The sequence below is a fragment of the Gopherus flavomarginatus genome, chromosome 4 (assembly GCF_025201925.1).
Source record: "Gopherus flavomarginatus isolate rGopFla2 chromosome 4, rGopFla2.mat.asm, whole genome shotgun sequence".
Lineage (NCBI taxonomy): Eukaryota > Metazoa > Chordata > Testudines > Testudinidae > Gopherus > Gopherus flavomarginatus.
The window spans coordinates 101,246,059-101,268,197 of NC_066620.1; the positions used below are offsets into that span (position 1 = coordinate 101,246,059).

General features: G+C 41.1%; 1 protein-coding gene across 1 annotated transcript in view; it reads right to left on the reverse strand.

Annotated features, from left to right (window-relative positions):
* ESR1 (estrogen receptor 1) overlaps nt 1-22,139 on the reverse strand; it is a 311,043-nt gene that overhangs the window by 61,961 nt on the left and 226,943 nt on the right. Inside the window, exon 5 of the mRNA XM_050951601.1 lies at nt 3,479-3,814. Coding sequence (XP_050807558.1) covers nt 3,479-3,814 — 336 coding nt within the window. The remainder of the gene's footprint in view (nt 1-3,478; nt 3,815-22,139) is intronic.

The following is a 22,139-nucleotide window of genomic DNA, read 5'->3' on the forward strand; positions in this document are numbered from 1 at the left end:
CATCACATAGTCTAATAGTCATAGACTGAAAATTGCCTGTCCTGAACACCAGTGTAAACTAATTTTGTGAGGAAAGAAGAAACCATTTTGGGAAAAGGTGTGTGGTTTCTTTTTTTAAAAAAGCAGTTGTTTGAAGCTGCTCAGAGGTTTGGAATTTTGAAAGTAGAATCACTAGAGGATTAATAGGCAGATGAGGTGGACAAACCTGTATGATTAATGCAATGTATCAGATGGCTCTGCAGTTTATCACATAGATACTTACCACCACATAGGTAGTCTCATTTAAAATCCCACCATTCAATCACCATTGCCCACTGCATCAAGTTTAAACTTTTTGTCCTTGCCATAAATGGCCTACACATATTGGCCTTGCCCTACCTCTCAGATCATGTCCTTATCTTTCTCCTGTGCCCTCTTTATTCTGCCAGTGCAGCCAGTCTCACTACTCTATTCATGTTCTTTTGCCACTTCAGTTTCTTCCCTGCTGCCTTTTCTATGGAATAATTACCCAAACCCAGTATGTCAGGTCCTCACCCTCTTTCATGTTCAAATGGCTCTTGAAGATTCACACCTTCCACAATAATCACACATTGAAACTCCTTTTCCACCCCAAAACTACCTTAGAGAAAGAGAAGCTGAGATCAGGAAGCAAACTTTAAAAGACAAAAAAAAAACCTCCCTAAGTTAACATGCTCATCTATGAGACAAGGTGTGAGGTAATATCTTTCATTGGACCAACTTCTGTTGGTGAGAGAGACAAGCTTTCAAACTACACAGAGCTATTAGCTACTTGTGCTCATCCGTCTCTCCTTGTAAGTCCTCATCTCTCTATCCCTCCTTAGGAAGCAGCTATATTTCTTTGAGTTGTGTGGCACTTGACAGTGACATTAATATATATATGACATACTAATAAAACATGTAAAGTATACAAATGGCTGACAATGTGAACTGTTGATTCTCCAGTTTCAGAAGGCTTTTTATCATAAACAGCTGTATTCCAGTAGTAAGCAACCTTATGGATTTCTCATCAGGGATAATGACAATAATAAAAATTTATTTTAGTTCCCCAAACACAATTTATTCTCTATCTGAATATATTTTGGTTCATTAAATTAACAAACCAAACCCAAATGCCATCGAAGACTAACTTCTCCACTTAACACTGCAAAATGGACTGTTGATAAATAATTAATTTCGAATGGGACAAATTCATCCCAATTGTAACTTCATAGGCTTTAATAGAGTTATACTCAGGATGACTCTGACCTAACATGTTTAAACTTGTATATAAGAGAAAGCTGTACATCAGCTAGGTAGAAGCATTTGATTTGGCAAATATTAGGTCTATTCAATACCTTCCTTCAAGCTCAGCTATCTCATCCTCTTACTCTTTCATTGAAGCGTGTTCCAGAGAATGATTCTTACGGTTCCTTTACCCAGTGGCAGCAGAAGATACTGGAGGAGAAACTGAAGGAGGAAAAACAGTATTTGCTAATTCCAGTGTTCATTCCAAATTGACTTACGCTGCCACTGGGAAAGGAAAGGGGCAGGTATCCATGCCCGATACTAGAGCTTAACTCCTGCAATGGCAGATAGTGTCCAATGCACATTCAGAAGAGTGATATCTGTACATTTCTAAGCACTTGTATCAGACATCCTTGCCTCCTTCCTATCATCTTAACAAAGGTGAAGAACCTAGAGTGGCCATTAAAGTGTACATTATGAATTCATTTGTGCAGACGCACCTCTGCAGGAGAGCTCCAAGAGGCATTATGTGAAAGATGTGCAAACACCCTGTGATACCCTATGACAGGATGTTGCATGAGCTCCACCAGTCCTACTAGGGGCAAGTAGCAGTGATCTTGAGCAGACTTTGTTCACAGGGACACAAGGACTGCTGCCATGCTTGGACTTTTCACAGGGATGTAAATAGGAGGAAAGCTTTCCACTAACTTGCACAACAGTGTAAGATCACCATATAATTTAACTCTGTGTTTAGCCCTTGGATGGTTAAAGGGTGTTTGTAGGGCAAGTTCCTTTAAACGAGATATCCATTTTCAAATTCCTATAAACTCTAAATATAAATTAATCCAAAACCTGAGATATTTTTCTAGAGCAAGACAAGAGTGCAGTGTGCTTCTTTTTTCCATGCAACAGACATTCTAGTCTATATCGCCAGAGATTTGTAATTCAGCCTTTCTAGTCCACACTGCCATTACTGTGTTTAAATTAGTATGACCAATAGCTTTAAACATTAAGGTCCCTATTTTAAAAATACGTTGTAGTGGCCTGTTCCAAAGCACACAGAAATTAATGAAAAGGCTCTCACTGACTTTGAATCAGGCCCTAAAAATGCAACTATGTTAAAAATAAAATTCCCCATGCGATTTCCTTTAAGTTTCTATGAGAAATGAGACATCCCTTACAGCTTCTCATTGATCACAGCTTGAGCCCACAAAGTGACACGTGAAAGATGGTAAAAAAAACACATAAGGACTGGAAAACAGACTCTGTTATTGATTTACTAAGTAAAATTTTGCCAAGCTTAAGTGAAGGACACAGAAAAGAGGCATGACCTACAGCATTTGACCTAACTAAATCTGTAGTAGTGGACATTCTCAGAACATTTGTCCACAAAATCTACATAATGTTAATGAAATAAAGGGCTAGAATATTAAATTAAAGATATTAAAAATTGGCTAAACTAGGCAAAATACACTAGTATGTATATTGTACCAGTAGGCCTAGTAAAGAGAAGTGCTGTGATAAAATTAAAGATTCAGCATTCATAATAAATGTTTAGTGAATATAATGCTTATGAAAGGTATTGGACTGATAGCTCTGGAGGCTGGTATCTTCTTTTTATCCACAGAACAGGATCAGTCCGTCCAGCAGAAATGCGATCTTCCCCACGCTACCCTGTCAATGACCTTCAACTCTGACAACTTCAGACATCAGAGGGTTTTTAATGACCATTCAATGGTTTCTCTGCTTGGACTGTCAATCAGTGCCAGATTTGGTAGCATTTTGTGATCTGGACACCTGTGTGCTGGGAAATAGACCCAAGATAACTAGCCCATTTCACATAGGCCTCTGAACATCTTTTGTACAGCAATAACTTGTATTTGTGACAGATCTAGGCAAAGTTTAATTCACTGACCTGGCAATGAAAGACTGGTGCCAGTTACCCCCAAGCTACCTAGTATATTTGCCAGACAATATATTATAATGTACAGTAATTAATTTTTCTGAACAAGATTTTTTCCCTAAAGTTTTACCTGTGTTTCCAAAAGTTTCCTTCTAAGGAGCACCGCATGAAGTTTGTAATTTTACAGATAAGAATATTTAAATGAATGATTTGTAGATAATGAGGAAACTGTGTCTGTGGAGTAGGGAGAGGGCGAAGGAAATTTCTTCACTTAAATGTCATATTGGAACATTTCCAGTTAACCAGTGTTCAAGTGATCTGTTTTCTTACCTGGGACCCTTTTTGCCCAGTTGATCATGTGCACCAGTTCCCTGTCTGCAAGGTTGGTCAACAGGGTCATGATGGAGGCTTCACTGAAAGGTCTGTTAGGATCATACTCTGAATAGACTATGGGTGGTTCAGCTTCCAGCAAGGCACTAACCATCTGCTCTGCTGTAAGGGACAAAGCTGGACTGTTCTTCTTGCTATGCTTAATCATAAGAGGACTTGTCCAGAGGGTGGGGGTTCTCATCTCAGTAGAAGAAGTCCCACCATTCCTGGCATCCTGCTCCTCTCTTTGACGTTTGTGTTTCAGCATACGCCCGCCTCTGCGGTCTTTTCGGATCCCTGGAGACATACAAGGATACAATTAGCTTCCTTTCCTTAAACCTGTACAACTAGTCATGTTTATAACTTCAACCAATCAGCAGAGTTTTGTGTAGGGTCATGTAGCACTCCTTTTGCATTTGTTTTCCCAAGAATCAGTTGTAAACATAGAATCTTAAGCTAGCACACGGGGAACGTTATATATTTTTGCAAAGTATAACATTAAGAATGCTTCTTTATTGCAAATGATTCATAACATTTAAATGGATTTGGTTTTGGGACAAGCTTGTCAAACACCAGCCTGGGGGAGCCATGATTTGAAGCTCCACTCCTCTAAAAAAATTAAAAAATCAGTAACTGAACTGAATAAATATTGTCCTACCATATGAACTGCCAAACCATGCCCTAGCTTCTAGCATACAACTAATCACACACGTTTCACTGAGCAAGCCATCAGGGATAGCTGAATGCTATGTGCGGCTTAAACAGATAACAAATATTAGACCCCAAAACTGCTCACGAATGCTGTGGTGCTAGTGTTGAAAGCCTTAAGAGGCTTGGATCCACGAATTATTTTAATTAGAGCTTAATACACAGCACTGAGCACTTGTTCTTTGTTAGTGGGGAAGAACCACTCAGGGAGGTTTTCCTCATCATATGTTGTTCAGATACTATGGTAATGAGTGCTATATAAGCGGACAAAAACTATTGTGACAGACCCAGACCAGTGGGGTAAAGGAGTCTGGTAGAGGGCAAATATACTGGTAACTGGATAAGTAATTTTCTGTTCCCTGAGTGACCAGAGCAGGGGCTGCACTGGAGTAATCAGGAACCTGCTAGAACCAATTAAGGCAGACAGGCTGATTAGCTCACCTGCAGCCAATCAAGGGAGGCTAATCAGGGCACCTGGGTTTAAAAAGGAGCTCACTCCAGTCAGGCAAGGAGTTGCCGGAGGAGAGGAAGTGCGTCTGAGGAGCTGGGAGCAGGAGGTGCAAGGAGCTGAGAATGAGCGGGTGTGCTGCTGGAGGACTAAGGAGTACAAGTGATATCAGGCACGAGGAGGAAGGTCCTGCGGTGAGGATAAAGAAAGTGTCTGGAGGAGGCCATGGGGAAGTAGCCCAGGGAGTTGTAGCTGTCATGCAGCTGTTACAAGAGGCACTATAGACAGCTGCAATCCACAGGGCCCTGGGCTGGAACCTGGAGTAGAGGGCGGGTCCGGGTTCCCCTAAACCTCCCAACTCCTGATCAGACACAGGAGGAGTTGATCCAGATTGTGGGGAAGATCACTGAGGTGAGAAAATCTGCCAGTAAGCACAGGACCCACCAAGGTAGAGGAGGAACTTTGTTACAACTGGTGTCAGACGTGGGATTTGGTGTGCACAGCGCTGCAGAAGGAGGGTGATTTAAAAAAAAAGTAGAGGGTTTTTTTTTTCATCACAATGGATGACTTAGTATGGGCATTGATACAAGCTACAGCAGCCCAGCAGGAGGCTACCCATGTCCAGGCAGCTGCCCAACAGGAGGCAGTGCGGCTGCAGCAAGAGACTAATCGCCTGCTGATGGACCAGGCTTCTCAAGACCAGGCTATGTTGCGGGAACTGGTAAACCAGGTAAAGACCCTTACAGAGCTGAACTGTGGCCATGATGGGATGCAGATCATAAGGGCCAGCCATTGGCTGCAGAAAATGAGGCAAGAGGATGATGTAGAGGCATACCTTCTGGCCTTTCAGAGGACAGCCCTACGGGAGGCCTGGCTTCGAGATCAGTGGTCTGGCATCCTTGCCCCATTCCTGTGTGGGGAGGCCCAGAAAGCTTACTATGATCTGCCTGAAGAGGCTGCAGCAGACTAGCCCCAGCTGAAAGCAGAGATCCTGGCCAGATCTGGGGTAACGACCACAGTGCAGGCCCAACAGTATCACGAGTGGAGGTACCAGGAAAACAAAACCCCACGGTCCCAATTGTATGACCTCATCCATCTCGCATGAAAGTGGTTGCGAATGCAGTCCCGGAGCCTGGAAGAGATACTAGAGGTTCTGGTCATCGACCGATACATGAGGGGACTACTGCCAGACCTTTGTGCCTGGGTAAGCCAGAACCAACCCTCCACCTATGATGAGGTTGTTGCACTGGTAGAGAGGCAAAGGACAGCGAGGAAGCTGACCCGACCAGTTAAGGAAGAGGTACCCCGGGGTAAACTAGCAGCACCAAGCACTAGAGCTCAGGTGACTGGGCCACCAGGAGGGCCCAGGTGGAAAAAGAGAGGGGCTGAAGGCCCACCAGAGGCCACAAAGGGTCAGAGCATGGAGGGAGAAGAGGATCATGATGTTAGATTGCCCAAACCAAGAGACCGGGGAATGCCTAGGGCTCCATACAGATGTTATGCCTGCGGAGAGTGGGGACATATAGCTGCACAGTATCCCAATGCTGAGGAACCAATGTAGTGTAACCTGGGGAACTGGGCAGACCCATGCTCCCTAATCCACCTTGTGGAGGTCTCACTAATCCCACATATGTACACCAGCCCAGTGAAACTAAATGGGGTAGAGACCACGGCACTGGTTGATTCGGGGAGTGCTATCACGCTTGTCTCGGGGAAGCTTGTCAAGTGTAGTCAGCTGCTGTGGGCTAAGCATCCGGGGATAATATGCGTCCATGGGACAGTTGGTTATTACCCCACCATCCTAGTAAAACTCAAGATTCAGAGGGACACTACTGAGGTAGCAGCAGGTGTAGTCCCTAAACTCCCATACCTGGTGCTCATAGGGAGGGACTTCCTAGGGTTTGGAAACTTATTCCCAGTAGGAGGATTGGAGGAAAAGGGGAACCCTGAAGTTAGTGAGGCATCCACAGTAGACTGTCAACCTCCAGTCTTCTCTGAAATATCCCCAGATTTATTTTCCATTCCCAGACAGGGTAGAAAGTCAAAAAGGGAAAGGAGGGAAGCTAAGGCCTTGGGGACCCAAATACTGACTCAAAGCCAGAGGGTTGCTCTCATAGGTAGGTGGACCCGAGCAGCTGAAAAGGAGGCCACCCAGGAGGGAGAAGCACCCGAGTCTGACCCCCACCCTAACGCTTCTGAATCAGTAGAGGCAACAAAGACTGGGTCCCTAGATCTTGGGCAGATTAGCCCCGGGAGAGGAAATTTTGGACAGGACTAGGCTGAAGACCCAAGGTATGACAACATTAGGAAGGAGGTGACTGAAATAGATGGGGTCCCCGTGGAAGGGAAAACCCAGGGAACAGGACTCTACTTCATAATGAAGAAGAATCTCTTATACCAGGTTGCACCAGTACAGGGGCAGAAGGTACAGCAGATCCTAGTACCTCAAAAACACCAGAACACTGTATTAAGTCTTGCTCATAGTCATCTTTTTGGGGGGCACTTGGGGGTAGAGAAGACCTTTGCACGAGTCCTACGACGGTTCTTCTGGCCCGGAATACATGAAGAAGTGTGGAGGTACGGTGCGTCCTGCCCGGAGTGTCAGCTGCACAGTCCCCGTCCCCACCTGAGGGCACCTTTAGTACCCCTTCTCATCATAGAAGTCCCCTTTGAGCGAATAGCCATGGACCTAGTGGGACCCCTGGAGAAGACGGCTCAGGGCCACCAATATATACTTGTTGTTTTGGACTATGCTACTCGCTACCCAGAAGCCGTCCCCCTGTGGAACACAGCCTCTAAAATGATAGCCAAAGAGCTGGTTGGGATCTTTGCCCGAGTGGGGCTACCAAAGGAGATATTAACAGACCAAGGAACCCCATTTATGTCAAAGCTAATGAAGGACCTCTGTACGCTGCTCCACATACATACCCTGAGAACTTCAGTCTACCATCCGCAGACTGATGGGTTGGTAGAAAGGTTTAACCAAACCCTCAAGGCTTTGATACGGAAGGTGGTAAGTTGGGACAGGAAGGAATGGAACCCCCTACTACCCTATCTTATGTTCGCAGTCTGGGAGGTACCTCAGGCCTCAACTGGGTTTTCCCCCTTCGAGTTATTAGACGGGCGTCACCCCCATGGCATACTAGATATCGCCAAAGAGATCTGGGAAGAGGAACCCAATGAGGGGAGAAATATAATAGAACATGTATTACAGATGCAAGACCAGATAGCCCAGGTCACCCCTATTGTATGGGAACATTTGGAAAAGGCACAGGAGACCCAGAGAACCCATTACAATCACCAGGCAAAAGTCCAACAGTTCCAACCAGGGGATTGGGTGATGGTGTTGGTACCCACGGCAAAAAGAAAGCTTCTGGCCCAATGGCAGGGGCCCTATGAAGTGGTTGAACCCATGGGGGAAGTAACCTACAAGGTGCAGCAGCCAGGACGCCGAAAACAAGAACAGATTTATCACATCAACCTTCTGAAACCATGGCATGCACAAGAGGCGTGCATAACTGTCCAAAAAGACCTGACCCAGGAAAACAAGCCTTCCAAACAGTGAGAGTGTCTCCCGATTTAACACCAGACCAGAAGAATGAGGTATCTGAGATGATCTTCCTGAACCAAGATGTGTTCTCGACAAAACCGGGTCGAACAACCGAGACATATCACCACATCGTCACGAACCCTGGGGCCAGAATAACAATGAGACCCTATCGGGTGCAAGTGGCCAAAAGGGAGGAAATAAAAGCAGAAGTAAAAAAAATGCTGGAGTTGGGGATCATCGAAGAATCCCACAGTCAGTGGTCCAGCCCAATCGTGCTGGTACCCAAACCTGATGGCACCACAAGGTTCTGCAATGATTTCCAGGGACTAAAGGAAGTATCCCGGTTTGACACATACCCCATACCTCGCAGAGATGAGCTAGTGGACCATCTGGGTAACGCCCGGTATTTGACTACTCTAGACTTGACAAAGGGGTACTGGCAGATTCCCCTTGCGGAAGACGCAAAGGAAAAGACTGCGTTCTCTACACCAGAGGGTCTTTTTCAATATACTGTCCTCCCTTTTGGGCTACATGGGGCCCCAGCTACTTTCCAGTGCCTCATGGGCAAGCTATTATGCCCACATAATAGTTATGCTGCTGCCTACTTGGACGATGTGGTTATTCATACACCAGACTGGGAAACCCACCTAGAGAAGGTGGAGGCAGTCCTTGATTGCTTCAGGCGAGCTGGCCTTACAGCAAACCCTGCCAAGTGCGCTGTAGCGTTTACAGAGGCCAAATATCTTGGCTACATTGTGGGAAAAGGTCTGGTAAAACCCCAAGTGAACAAGTTGGAGGCCATCCAAAATTGGCCCTGACCACGTCGCAAGAAACAAGTCTGGGCATTCCTAGGTGTAATGGGGCATTACCGACGATTTATCCCCCACTTTGCCACTAGAGCAAGCCCCCTGACAGACCTAGTGAAAGCCCATGGATCTGATCTGGTGAGATGGTCTGACGCAGCAGAGGAAGCATTCACAGACCTACGGACTGCCCTCTGCAGTAACCCTGTACTGATAGCCCCTGATTTCACCAGGGAATTTATCCTGCAGACAGATGCATCAGAAGTAGGGTTGGGGGCCATTCTATATGATGGTTGGGGAGGAGGAACACCCAATTCTCCACCTCAGTAGGAAACTCCTTCCAAGGGAACAAAAATATGTAGTGATGGAGAGAGAGTGTCTCGCCGTAAAATGGGCCATGGAAACATTGCGCTACTACTTGCTCGGGCACAGATTTGTCCTTGTGACCGACCATGCCCCCCTTCAATGGATGCAGCAGAACAAGGAGAAGAACACAAGGCTGAAAAGGTGGTTCTTATCCCTCCAACCTTTCCAGTTCCGTGTGCAACACAGAGCAGGGAGACATCACGGCAATGCTGACGGCTTGCCACATGTGCACTGTCTGGCTTCCCAAGCTGCCCAACCCCTTGGTGTTGAGCAGGGGAGAGGGTTATGTGACAGACCCAGACCAGTGGGGTAAAGGATCTGGCAGAGGGCAAATATATTGGTCACTGGATGAGTAATTTTCTGTTCCCTGAGTGACCAGAGCAGGGGCTGCACTAGAGTAATTAGGAACCTGCTAGAACAATTAAGGCAGACGGGCTGATTAGATCACCTGCAGTCAATCAAGGGAGGCTAATCAGGGCACCTGAGTTTAAAAAGGAGCTCACTCCAGTCAGGCAAGGAGTTGCCAGAGGAGAGGAAGTGCGTGTGAGGAGCTGGGAGCAAGAGGTGCAAGGAGCTGAGAGTGAGAGGGTATGCTGCTGGAGGACTAAGGAGTACAAGCGATATCAGGCACGAGGAGGAAGGTCCTGTGGTGAGGATAAAGAAAGTGTTTGGAGGAGGCCATGGGGAAGTAGCCCAGGGAGTTGTAGCTGTCATGCAGCTGTTACAAGAGGCACTATAGCTGCAATCCACAGGGCCCTGGGCTGGAACCTGGAGTAGAGGGTGGGCCTGAGTTCCCAACAAACCTCCCAACTCCTGATCAGACACAGGAGGAGTTGATCCAGACTGTGGGGAAGATCACTGAGGTGAGCAAATCTGCCAATACGCGCAGGACCCACCAAGGTAGAGGAGGAACCTTGTTACACTATACAATAAGGATAAATATAAAATGATAAGATAAGATAATATATAAATATAAAATGGCAACCCTCTTGTTAAGTGAAGAGAAGCACAGAAAATACACCTGGACTGTAAGATTTCTGGAGCATTAACTGTCTTTGTTCCTTGTTTGGATAGTGCTTAGCACAGTGAGGCCCTGATCCTTGACTGGGATTCCTACCATAGTAGTAGTAACAGGAGCAGTTACAACAGAACAAAATCTCCCTTTGTTGAAAAAGTTACAAGGAAAATATTCTGAAGGAGCATAGTGGGTTCCATCAATGCAAAGAGAAGAGAGAGGTCAGATAGGGAACTGGGGAGGAGGCTGGGAGAATAATTTAGAACAGACGTTCTCAAACTGGGAGTCAGGACTGGGAGGTTATTATATGGGCAGTCGCGAGCTGTCAGCCTTCACCCTAAACCCTGCTTTGCCTCCAGCATTTATAATGGTGTTAAATATATAAACAAGTGTTTTTAATTTATAAGGGGGGTCACACTCAGAGGCTTGTACTCACTTTGTACTTTATACTCGCCAGTACAAAAGTTTGAGAACCACTGGTTTAGAAGAACCACCAGAGAGTGGTCAAGAGATATCATGCTGATTGGGTGGGCCGGATGTGTCATATTGGGCACTCACTGCACCTACTGAAAAGCAATTCATCTCAAGCCCTCTCAAAGGTGTCAAAATCGTCATGCTTATGGGCATGATTTAAATATAAAAAGGGGCCCCAAATTTGGTAGCATTGACACCACATTCCCCACCTCAGCGTAGTGCTCTCTTTCTGTAAACAAACATCCATATAAATGGTTTTCAAACTTTCCCATAATGTGAACCAATGTTACAAGATAAGAAGACACACACACACACCATAAAGAAAGGGAGGGTGGCAATGACTCTCCTGAAACCTCTTCATGACCTCCAGGCTGAGGATCTCTGATCTCTATGAATAAACATCTTCCCACAGAAAATGACATTTCACTGAACTAGGGCAGTGTGAAGAGGGCAGAATTTTTATTCTGATCTACTAATACCCTGTAGCTCCACTAACCATATTCAATGAATCTTTCCACATACACTGGGTTCATTAAATCTCTCACACCCATCACCTGACCTTCTCATGTTTTACCCATTAGTTAAACTAATATTTTTTCTAAGCCAAGTACCTTAAAAGATTTGATGTTCCCATTTTTTATAAATTCATTGTTATTTTTCCTACCACAAAGGCTTCCTAATAGCAGGAACAAAAGACATTTTGGCAAAACTTCATCCAACACCAATTCTCACAAGTAGATTACTGGAGACTATTGAATAAGAGATCTTAACTGCTATTTTCTGTTGCATGGTTTATAGGACTATGATGTTTGTGAATTAAAACTTGCCTATGAAATCAGCAGCCACAATTGTGTGAAAAAAGCCATGTGGTTCACATATACTTGAGCACATCATAACTTAACCACATCCTGGATTATAGAATCGCTGATTCAACACATCTCTGGTTTAAAAAAAAAAGTCAAATTGATTGAAATATAAAATGTGCATGTCTGTGAAATCTGTTAACATTTACTCGCTTGCTGTGATTAGCAGTATATAATCGATTGACATGCAAATTCATGCCCATTTTGTGTAGGCAAAACCCACCCCAAAACTCATCTATTAAAAATCACCACTTGGTATTAGCAAGAATGCAACATTCTGTTGTGTGTGAAAAAGACTTTTTCTTATATGCTTTGTCCATCCAGTCATTCCTTCTTCCCAGATCATTGTTTCACAGAATGATAAGTTTGGTGCTAGCAGAGGTTGAAACCAGAAGACCACATCTGAACTGGCACTGAGGTCATGAGAAAGCTTTGTGCCTGGGAGTAGAGGCAAGATAGTCTCATCACTATTCCTCCTCACACATTCTCAATGCCACCAAATTCTGATAAAGTCACATGGCTCATTACAGCAAAGATCACAGAACATTCACTTAGAGCATAACATGTGATATGGTGTAAACCACACCAGATAATACCACTCAGTGGTCAAATAGACCTGCACTGAAGACAAAAAAAGATTACATGAACATTTTAGGCCCAGAAATATTCCAAGATTCAATAAGTGTATACACTAATAATTAATTTCCATACTGGTGAATTTTGTCTTGCAAATTTAAGTCACCAGTAAAGTTGTCTGGCCTATATTTCTTATATCTTACACAGCAGTGAAGCATCTAAGTAGATGTCTGATGTAACGAATTATTGTAAATTATCTTTTTTTGCTATATTTGTGTGAGGGCTTTTTACTCCTCTTCAAAAACACAATATACTCTTCTATAGTTAAAGTTTAAAGTTTGACTCTTAAGTGCTCTACAATCCATGTTTACTCTGATTTTCTACAAGTTTTGTCTATGTTCTAAATATGTTCTTCTGGAAACCAAACACACAATGGAGCTGATCCTGCACAGCAATCCACTCACATGGGGTCCCACTGACTTTACACAGGCATAAAGGTCCATATGGGCCAATCCCTGTGCAGGATCAAGATCAAATTTTAAAACGGAAGATTCCTCACTAGCAAGGCATGGATAAAATTACCAAATTGTTCGGTGTTCCTGTGATCAAGATGCAGAGGGCCAGATCCTCACGTGGTGTAAAAGTTAGCTGAGTTCCATAACACTAGCTCAGGATATAAACCTAAAAGACTATTTCTGTACTGAACAAGAAAAAACACGTTGGAGAGACAGAGCATGTAGTTGTTCCTTTGGCTCACTTGTTTTTGATAGATGTGTCAAAATTGTTCTACACACCCACATTTCATTCCTGGACACCTTCTAATAGTGCTCATGAATATTGCTAGGAGCAGAGGTAATTTCTAAAGGTAAGGTACTGCATTGTAGGATGGAGCTAGGAGGATCTGACAACTTAATGAGTCTGCTAAACTTGTTGCCTTCTATCCATACTGCAGAGGAACATTTGTAGACCTTCATCAGTTCAGCCAGAATTAAGCTAAGTATCTCATTCCAGTGATGGTTAGTGGTACAGTCAACTGGTACACAAAACATGGTACAGTCCCGCATATAACAACCAATACACTCAATGCTTATTAAATTTTTTTGTAAAATACTGTGCTAATATGTAGTATATACATTGCAGCACAATGCATTGCAAACAGTGGCTTCTGGTGACATCTTTTTTGCCTACGAATGCAATGCAAAGTGTTGAAAGTGATTTTTAAAGTCTTATCTGGGTTGGACGATACATACCTGAGATATCACCTGTCTCTCTGTTTTACCACAATCTTTCAGATCAACAAGAGTGCAGTGTTCTTTCTAACATTGCCTTGACTTGCATATGTGGTGGCTGCTGATAGGACATCTACAATTCTGGAATTCACTTCCACATTGGTTCAAAAGAGCCATTTTGTCAACCTTCAGTGCATGGTGTAAAGACCATCTATTTTCACAGGACTCTCTGCCTGGTGGTGAAAGTGGGGAATATACAGCATTGATGATGTGCTTATTTTCTGGATGGAGCACATTATTTTTATTTAATGTCAGTTAACTAAGTTTGTTGTTTTGTTTAAATTATGTGTCCAGAGACAAATGAAATGGGCACTTTATTATAAATCAGGAAAATCAAGTTTAGACCGGGCCATATTGTATTTTAGATTGGAAGTTGTCACTTCGGTTAGGATTTAGATTAGTTATGTCCTAATCCAGGATTTTCCCTCTCTATATGTTAAGGAAATATTTAGAGTTCCTTTGGCATCAGTGAGATAAAATGTTTCAGTGGGAAACTGTTCTAAATGGTGCATTTTAGAAGACTACAGAGCAACCTGTTAATTTCATTTTCTTGCTGGAACTCTTAGTGTTGGCACTTAATATCAACAAAAGCTGAACTGTCAATTGAATATTCAATATTGAATATTCACTTAATTAAATAGGTCCATTTCTGCTGAGTCTTAAGTGAAAATAATCTGTTTAAGAAAAGATATTTCTTTTTTCATTTCCCCTAGGCACATCTGCGCCTCCACCGGAAAAAATCAGAGCCAGCCTCACAGTTTGAGAATGAGAGCATTAATCTAAGCAAATATTTTAACCAAATTTATGTAACCTGTCTCCTCAACAGCTCCGTATTTGGCTGTCTGTGTTCTTAAGTCAGACGGGGAAGTGTTGGGCAATACACACAGGTGAAGTATGTCTGCCAGTTATTTTATGTGCCATATGCTGTTGCTGACCTATGAAAGAACTGACTACTTGTAATCATACAAATAATTCACATTTCAAATGTGTATATTGGATTGATTTTTTAGAGTTTCCCACTAACTTAACTTTAAAAATTAAGAAAAAGGTTTCTTCAGAAGTCAGATTTTTGAACCCAGGGAATGTACCCAACATACCTTGGTGACAACCAAGTTTTATATTTTACTTCAGAAGAAACATCTTAATAACCTAGGTTCTGCTTTGCAGCCTCAGAGACTGAAACTGAGAATTTTAAATGCATTCCTCATGTCTCACATCAGGCAGTGAAATTATTATGATCACAGACAGAAAGTCCTTTAAATCTGTATAAGAATTACTGCTCATCAGAGATTTATGTAAGTTTCTAGTACTAACTCTTCACTTATCTCCTAGATGGAGAAATGAGATGTTTATTCTATTATTCATTATCTTGGACCAAAGGAATGAGTCTCTCCCCGAAAAATTTGAGGGCCTCCAAATTTCTTTCAACCTATCAAATTTTAACTTGGGTTTTCCTAAGTAAAAGAAAAACAAGCCACAGACCCTTATTCCTAAGGCAAACATTTCTATCAAGTTACAATTTGACTGACTCATTTCTACAGCCAAACTTGAACTGAATCTTTAAGTTTCTACAATGTATGGATACATTAATTCCTGTCTGCACAGAATCAGAACTGCAAAAATACTATGAGGAAGGCTATTCTACCAAAAATGGAAGTACTGAGAATCTTGCAAAAAAATCTTGTTCTTGCACTATTTCCATTTGAGTTTTAAAGATACGATGATGAAGATTTTCAAAGTCCAAATAAGTACCCAATTTTCAAAATTGTTGAGCACTGGCAGCTCCCATAGAAGTCAATAGGACCTGCTCAACAGCTGAAAACTAGGGCATATATTTAGTGCCTATATATGGATCTAGCCACCTATTTTTGAAAACTTTTGCTAATAAACCCAGATAATTTAGAAATGCTTTGAATAATCAGTAGAACTCTTGGGTGATTATCTTATCCTAACCCAAAGTCCAACTTCTAATCTTTCTGACAGTCTCTATTTTTCCTCCCATCTACCTGTGGAAAGTGATAAAACATCAACTTCATTTGTACATTATGTCAATTATTCCTGAGACAGCAGGAAAATTTGTTTTGCACAGAATTGACCCTAAACTGTATATTTTAGATTTAGAAGATCATTCAATATTTTTGAAGTCCAAATTCTGTTTCACTCTGGAAAAATCTTAGTATTGGAATGATTTATATGTTGCTATTTTATTTCTTCTGTAGTCCTAGAAGCTTGGCAAAAATGACTATCAAACAAATAACTTATTGCTTTCATAGTACAGCAGTACTTAAAGCATGGCTCTTTTTTAAATTAAATTTTTGTTTAAAAACAATGGTTTAAATTAAGCGGGGGAAAGTATTTCACAAAATGCAAGGAAACTTTTGTGAAACCTAAAAAAAAAAAGTTCTGCATGTTTTGCAAACTCCAAACTATCACTGGATTCTTCAGTCATTATTGTGCATTCACTACCTCAGAAGTACTAAGTATGACAAACAGAAGGAGACCATCAACTCTACTAAGATACTTTGGACAATCTTTAAATTATCCTTCTTGGTTTCAAACATACATCCACGCAAATACGCTGGTGAATATGAATAGTAACAAACAATCTGTAAAACCAGTTATTACTAATAGAGATAGTGAGTCTAAGAGCTGCAGTAATAACAAAACCTTGCAAACCTCTTGAAGAGGGATGATACAAATAACTGATTGGCATATGATCATGCAAGTAAAGACTGTATCATAATGCATATGCACAAGCAGGCTGAAATAAGTTTGCACACAATCTTAATTCTGGCATTTACTAACATTTGACTGCTTAGCTTTGTAACGTTAATATACTTTTAATGTATTATATATATTTTATATAACACATAGTACATAGGAATTGCTGCATCTATAACTGAAATGTAGTTACCACTAGATGAAACAAGAGCTATTTAAAAGCACACATTAGGACAGGACATGAGTGCAGTATCCTATAAAAATTATAGAGCAACTTAAGCAGGCTGAATAAGAATTCAGACCAGCAGTGAACATCCCCACTGTTGCAGTACGTGACATAGGATCTTAATGGACCACAAGTGGTCAGCTCCTTAGTTTTACATCACAGTGCCTACAGCAGTCCAGATCCCACCTTACTATCAAGCTGGGGCCCTGGTTCAGTAGCGACTGAGACTGAAAATGTTATTGAAGCACCCATGTGTTGCAGCTATGGCATTCTTCTCAAGGTATCCCATTAAAACAAAAACAAAAAAACCCATGACCTAGTCCAACTCCCTGCAGCTTGTGAGAACTCTCCATAGCACTGATTAATCTGGTAGGGATGCAGGCCTTATCACCTTTCTTCAAGAAATCATCTGAAAGTTCATCACCAATGTGCAGCTTGACCTCAGCTAGCCATTCATTTTCAGTGACAACTTCTTGTTTGTTGATCTGTCAATTGGTGTGCAAAGCTATATAAATTACTTCAGTACCGGTATGCCCTTAAAGTCAGGTCAAACAGGAGATCTTGGCTCTAAGATAGTGGGCCCCAAGGGGCTTTCTGACTCTATATAGTAGGTCAATGTGCACTTCATCTTAGAAAAACTGCCTTATAAATATAAGCATTAATTTAAACTTTTTTTGTAACAAAAATTGGTTTTTATCCTCAGTACTCTCTAATTTGGGGGGGCTTTTTTGTTTGTTTCGAAAGAATAACAACTGAAAAGTGTTTCTCTCCCATCATTCTTGGCTTTGGTCCATGATCAAAGACAGATCCTAACAGGGAATTGTAGATATTCCTCCCTTTATCGTACAGTAATTCTCACTATTCTCTCCATAAACCTTTTCTTCTTGGTATCATTTATGTTCCTGAAAGGAGGGCAAGGATAGCAATGTTTCTCCATCAATAGGCTGGAAGAAGACTTGTCTATTGTGAGTCTGTTTCCTTTCCTTCTCCCCAAATCTAGTATCGTCTCTATGAAGGACATCCATTCTTTAGGCTGTGCTCACGATCATGACATAAGAGCCTTCCTGTACCCATTGTTCTGTGGTGTATATCACAATTCTCCTATTTAGCTTCAGTCACAGAAGGGTAATTAATGATGGCAAACAGCACGTTCATATCTGCTTACCTCACAAAACACCAAATGGATCTTTTATTTACAATTTGCAGTGCTAATACTATATTGAAGATTTCTTAAACAGGTTTGTTATCATAGAATCATAGAAGAATAGGGTTGGAAGAGACCTCAGGAAGTCATCTAGTCCAACTCCTTCCTCAAAGCAGGACCAACCCCAACTAAATCATCCAAGCCAGGGCTTTGTAAGGCCGAGCCTTAAAAACCTCCAAGGATGGAGATTCCACCACCTCCCTAGGTAACCCATTCCAGTACTTCAAATGATAAATATATGCAGATCCAGAATATTTGTCCTCCTGCAGGCAGTTGCTTAGCAACATGAAATAACCATTGGTTTCCTATAGAACAGTGATACTCAGACCTCAGTGGCTTAGGGGCCAAATTACCCAAAAGAGCCACAGTAGTGTGAATTCATTGTTTCGTTTACTAATTTGTGTGTGTGTACACACAGAGAGCAAAATGACTGACCAACTATTATTCTTTTATCAACTACAATTGGTTAATAACATCCAAATTGATTATAAAAGCATCTGGATTGCTTAATAACTAAAATTGGCTAATAATTAAAAGCACGCAGTTTTTTAATATCATGTGTTGCAAAAAGCTGCAAGAGACACTTTAAAGAGTCATTTGCTGCTCGCGAGCCTCAATCTGAGTATCACTGCTATAGAAATTAATTATTCTGCTTTTTGTTTGTTTCTTTAAGAAAGCCGTGCTGAATCAAAAATCAAAATCTGGTCTCTATTATCTCCTGCAGTCTGTTACATATCTATATCTATATAGATATAGATAGATATAAGCAGAAATATTTAAATCAGCTGTACAGACTGTATGTGATGAAATAATGGAGAAAACCCTACATGAACTTGTAGTATAATAACAAATTTGATTATTATCACCCCTTTCACCTGAGTATCTCAAAGCAGCTAACAAATATACGTGAGTTAAGTTCCCAGTGCTTCTGAGAAGTAGGGAACTGGGATATAGTGAGATTAAGTGACTTGTCCAAGGTCACACAATATATACATAGCAGAGCTGAAAATAGACTCTAGATCACCTGACACATTGCTGTGCCTTAACCATGAGTATCTTGTTTATTAAGTCATTGTTTGAAATACATCTAACAGAAACTTTTGGCCCACAAAAAGTGTGCAGTTTTTTGAGCACATGAATGCCAGATGCATGCAGCAAGCTGGAGATTTGTGGATGTAGCCCTGACCTTTACATGCCCACTGGGCATTTTGCATATTCAGCTCACACACTTTTGCACATGTATTTTTTAAAATCTGGATTCTACGACAGAAGAAAAAGTTTTGTTCACATAAATGAAATATTGCTTTTTAATGTTGTTGTTTAATTCTGCAGATGCAATTGACTGGACTGGTGCAGGAGTTCTGTGCTGCGAAAAGAAAAAAACATTCCAGCTCTACCTCAAATTCCCTACTTCCTTATGTTGTTGCAGGCTATGAATTTAATAGTAGAGACAGCCAGAGGGTCTGGAAGAGGAGACATCTTACATTAGCTTTAAAAACCTGCCCCCTGAGTTAGAATACCACCTCAGAAACAAAATACTCAAGAATTTAGGCATTAATTTGTCGACATGGTGGCCCAAAATAATAACTTACAAGAACCATCCCTTCCTTCATGCCTGGTCTCTTTGTCCTCTAACCTCTAAACACTCTAGAGTAAAGGTACTTCTAAGCAGCCTGCTACCTCTCAATTTCAGGGTCCTATAGTCTATACCCATTAGACTGAAACCCATACAGATGACAGATAGGTAAAAATCCAAAAATTTACAAGGCAAGGAATCCAATAGTCCTGGAAACCTGACACTTCTATCAAGCTAAGAAAGTAAATATCTGAGAGGGCAGGAGAGTTAGAGTCTGGTTACTAGGCAACTGGATTGTAGGTAGCAGCTTCTCTCCAAGGACCAGAGTACTGCTTTGTTTTTCCACATCAGTGCTATTGCATATAGAATTTCTGCTGACTTGCCAAATAAACAGATTTTAAGATGGGAAAGAAGCTTCCATCTAGACATTTGCTGCATAGCTTTGGGCTTTAGTTCTCCTGAACCAGAAATTTTTTCTCCCCATTTTGGATTTCTGATATATAGACTTTCCTATTCTTTTTTCTGGTCATTTTATTCCATCTTCAACAATACAGTTGATTTATTTTATGAGATTAGATCAAATATATCAATCATTTTATCCATGCAACTTGTATGACGTGGTGTTTTACTGCAATAACCTACTATATTATATACCACAATAACAAAATCTCATAGACTCCTCTCCTAATACATGTACAACCTTTCTCCTGTAAAGAATCCCACATTTAGAAGGAACTGGTATAATTAAGCAGGGATTTAATGACTGGATTAAACAATAATATGACTAAAAATATAAACACCTGATAAAAAGAATGAAGTTTTCAGAACTACACAAAACCAAGTAGAAACAAGTGAAAAGGATAATATGAGAAACAAGACATAATGATCAAATTGTAGAGAAAAATGTTCAATAAAAGAATGCTATACAGACAGAAGTTAAGAGAAAATTGTAAAAATTGTTAAGAAGGAATTGGAGAGAAATCTAAGGAAACAACAGTGATTTTGCAGAAGTCTTTAAAGACAAGGAAGAAGAAGCTGAGTTGCCGGAGACAGGGATCATACTTTTTGGCCTACTACTACATAACACCCACGTCCAGTGTAGGCAAGACAACATAAGCATTAATGAAATAATAATGAATTATACTTAGTAGAAATAGGAAATACTGAAAAATTGAATTGCTGCTATACTTCTGAAATTGCCAAACTATCCAAAACCTTAAAATGCAATCATTTTTGAGATAACAGTGGTTTCTCCATCAGTGAGTCCATGCTATTTGGAAATGTAAGGATATGGGTGTGGAAGTGGGGAGGTGTCCAGCAGCTCTTCCTCTTGAGAACATTACAATGGATGAAATCATTCAACATCACACTGGGCAGACCTCAGCCTTCCAGTCCTCTTAGGACTTATAAAGAAGAGGCCAGTTCAAATACATAGGTACTTTCTAAATGTCCTAGTAATAATCAATCTCTTCTAGTAAAAACATGCACATTATTTGCAGATAAATACAGTGATTAAGTACACAACTGTCCAATGTACCAAAGGTACCTATTAAGCTGTTATCTTAATCATTCTAATTTGTATGAGTGAATATTAGCATGAATTGGGTGAAACATAACAGAATACATTTAGGAATAAACCGTATGCAATATATACGATTATAACTATATCACCATTTGTGATTTTCTCTAATCCTTTGCAATAAAATATGGAAATGACAGGGTCTGTTAATGGAGTGCTGTGTTCTACATTTGAGAGATGAAGTGGGAATAGAAACTGGTAGTATACTGCCTGCACAGGTTGTAGGTACAATCGAGCCCACTTGCACACTGAAAAAAAAATGTTATAACTGGTTAATTAAAAATCAGATGCTCCTTCCCAAAAATGTACTTGGTTCAATTTATTTTTCTTACAGACCATGACTGGATACTACAATTTTCATCAGAATGCAGATGATATTTTGGGGGTGCGGGTTGGGTTGTTTAAGATACTCTATAGTCTACATTTATTTGCAGATGTGACTTTACTTCATTTCCAGAATTTAGACTCCATGCAACTTGGAAGCTTCTTTACTCTTGCTGGTGCCAAAAAATACATACAATAAAATTACTGACACTTCTTCTAACTGAGTTGGAAACTGATTTGATTAACAATTTCAAAGCATAAATATAATAGAGAATAATGAAAAATGATTTAATTTAGCAGCAATGGAAACACTAGTATAGACTGGGCACTGACAGAAAAAAGGAATGAGTGTGACGTGCACACAGAATAGCATCAGCAGGACATGGATCAATACTCTGACATATCACACAAAGGACTGTAAAGAAGAAGGATTTGCCCAACTGCTTTGTGTCTACACTAAAACCTCTACTATTGCTACCACTGGTGGAACTGCACTAGTGGTAGTACAAGGGTGAGAGATTTCACAGGAAAAGTTGCATAGACAAGCCATTAGTGACATAGTTGGCACTAAACATGGTATGCTCTGAACACAGCATGGTCAATATTTAGAATACATGGCGGCTAGTTATGTTTCACTCTTGCCAGAGGCCTGACTGACATATCTAACCACTTCAGTGCCTTTATTTTGCTTTATACACAGGACTCCCAATCAGGCACTTCTATAAATCAATAGTTTTAACAAAGTGAAGTGAAATTACGCTCTAAGAGTGCCCCAAAAAGATATAGTCGCTGGGGCTGCTATCTGGCCTAGATAAGAGCAGAAGGCTAGGTTGTTATTGTTTTTTCAAACCAATTTTCATTAGTTTAAAAACTATGTTTATAGAAGATGGAGATTTGCCA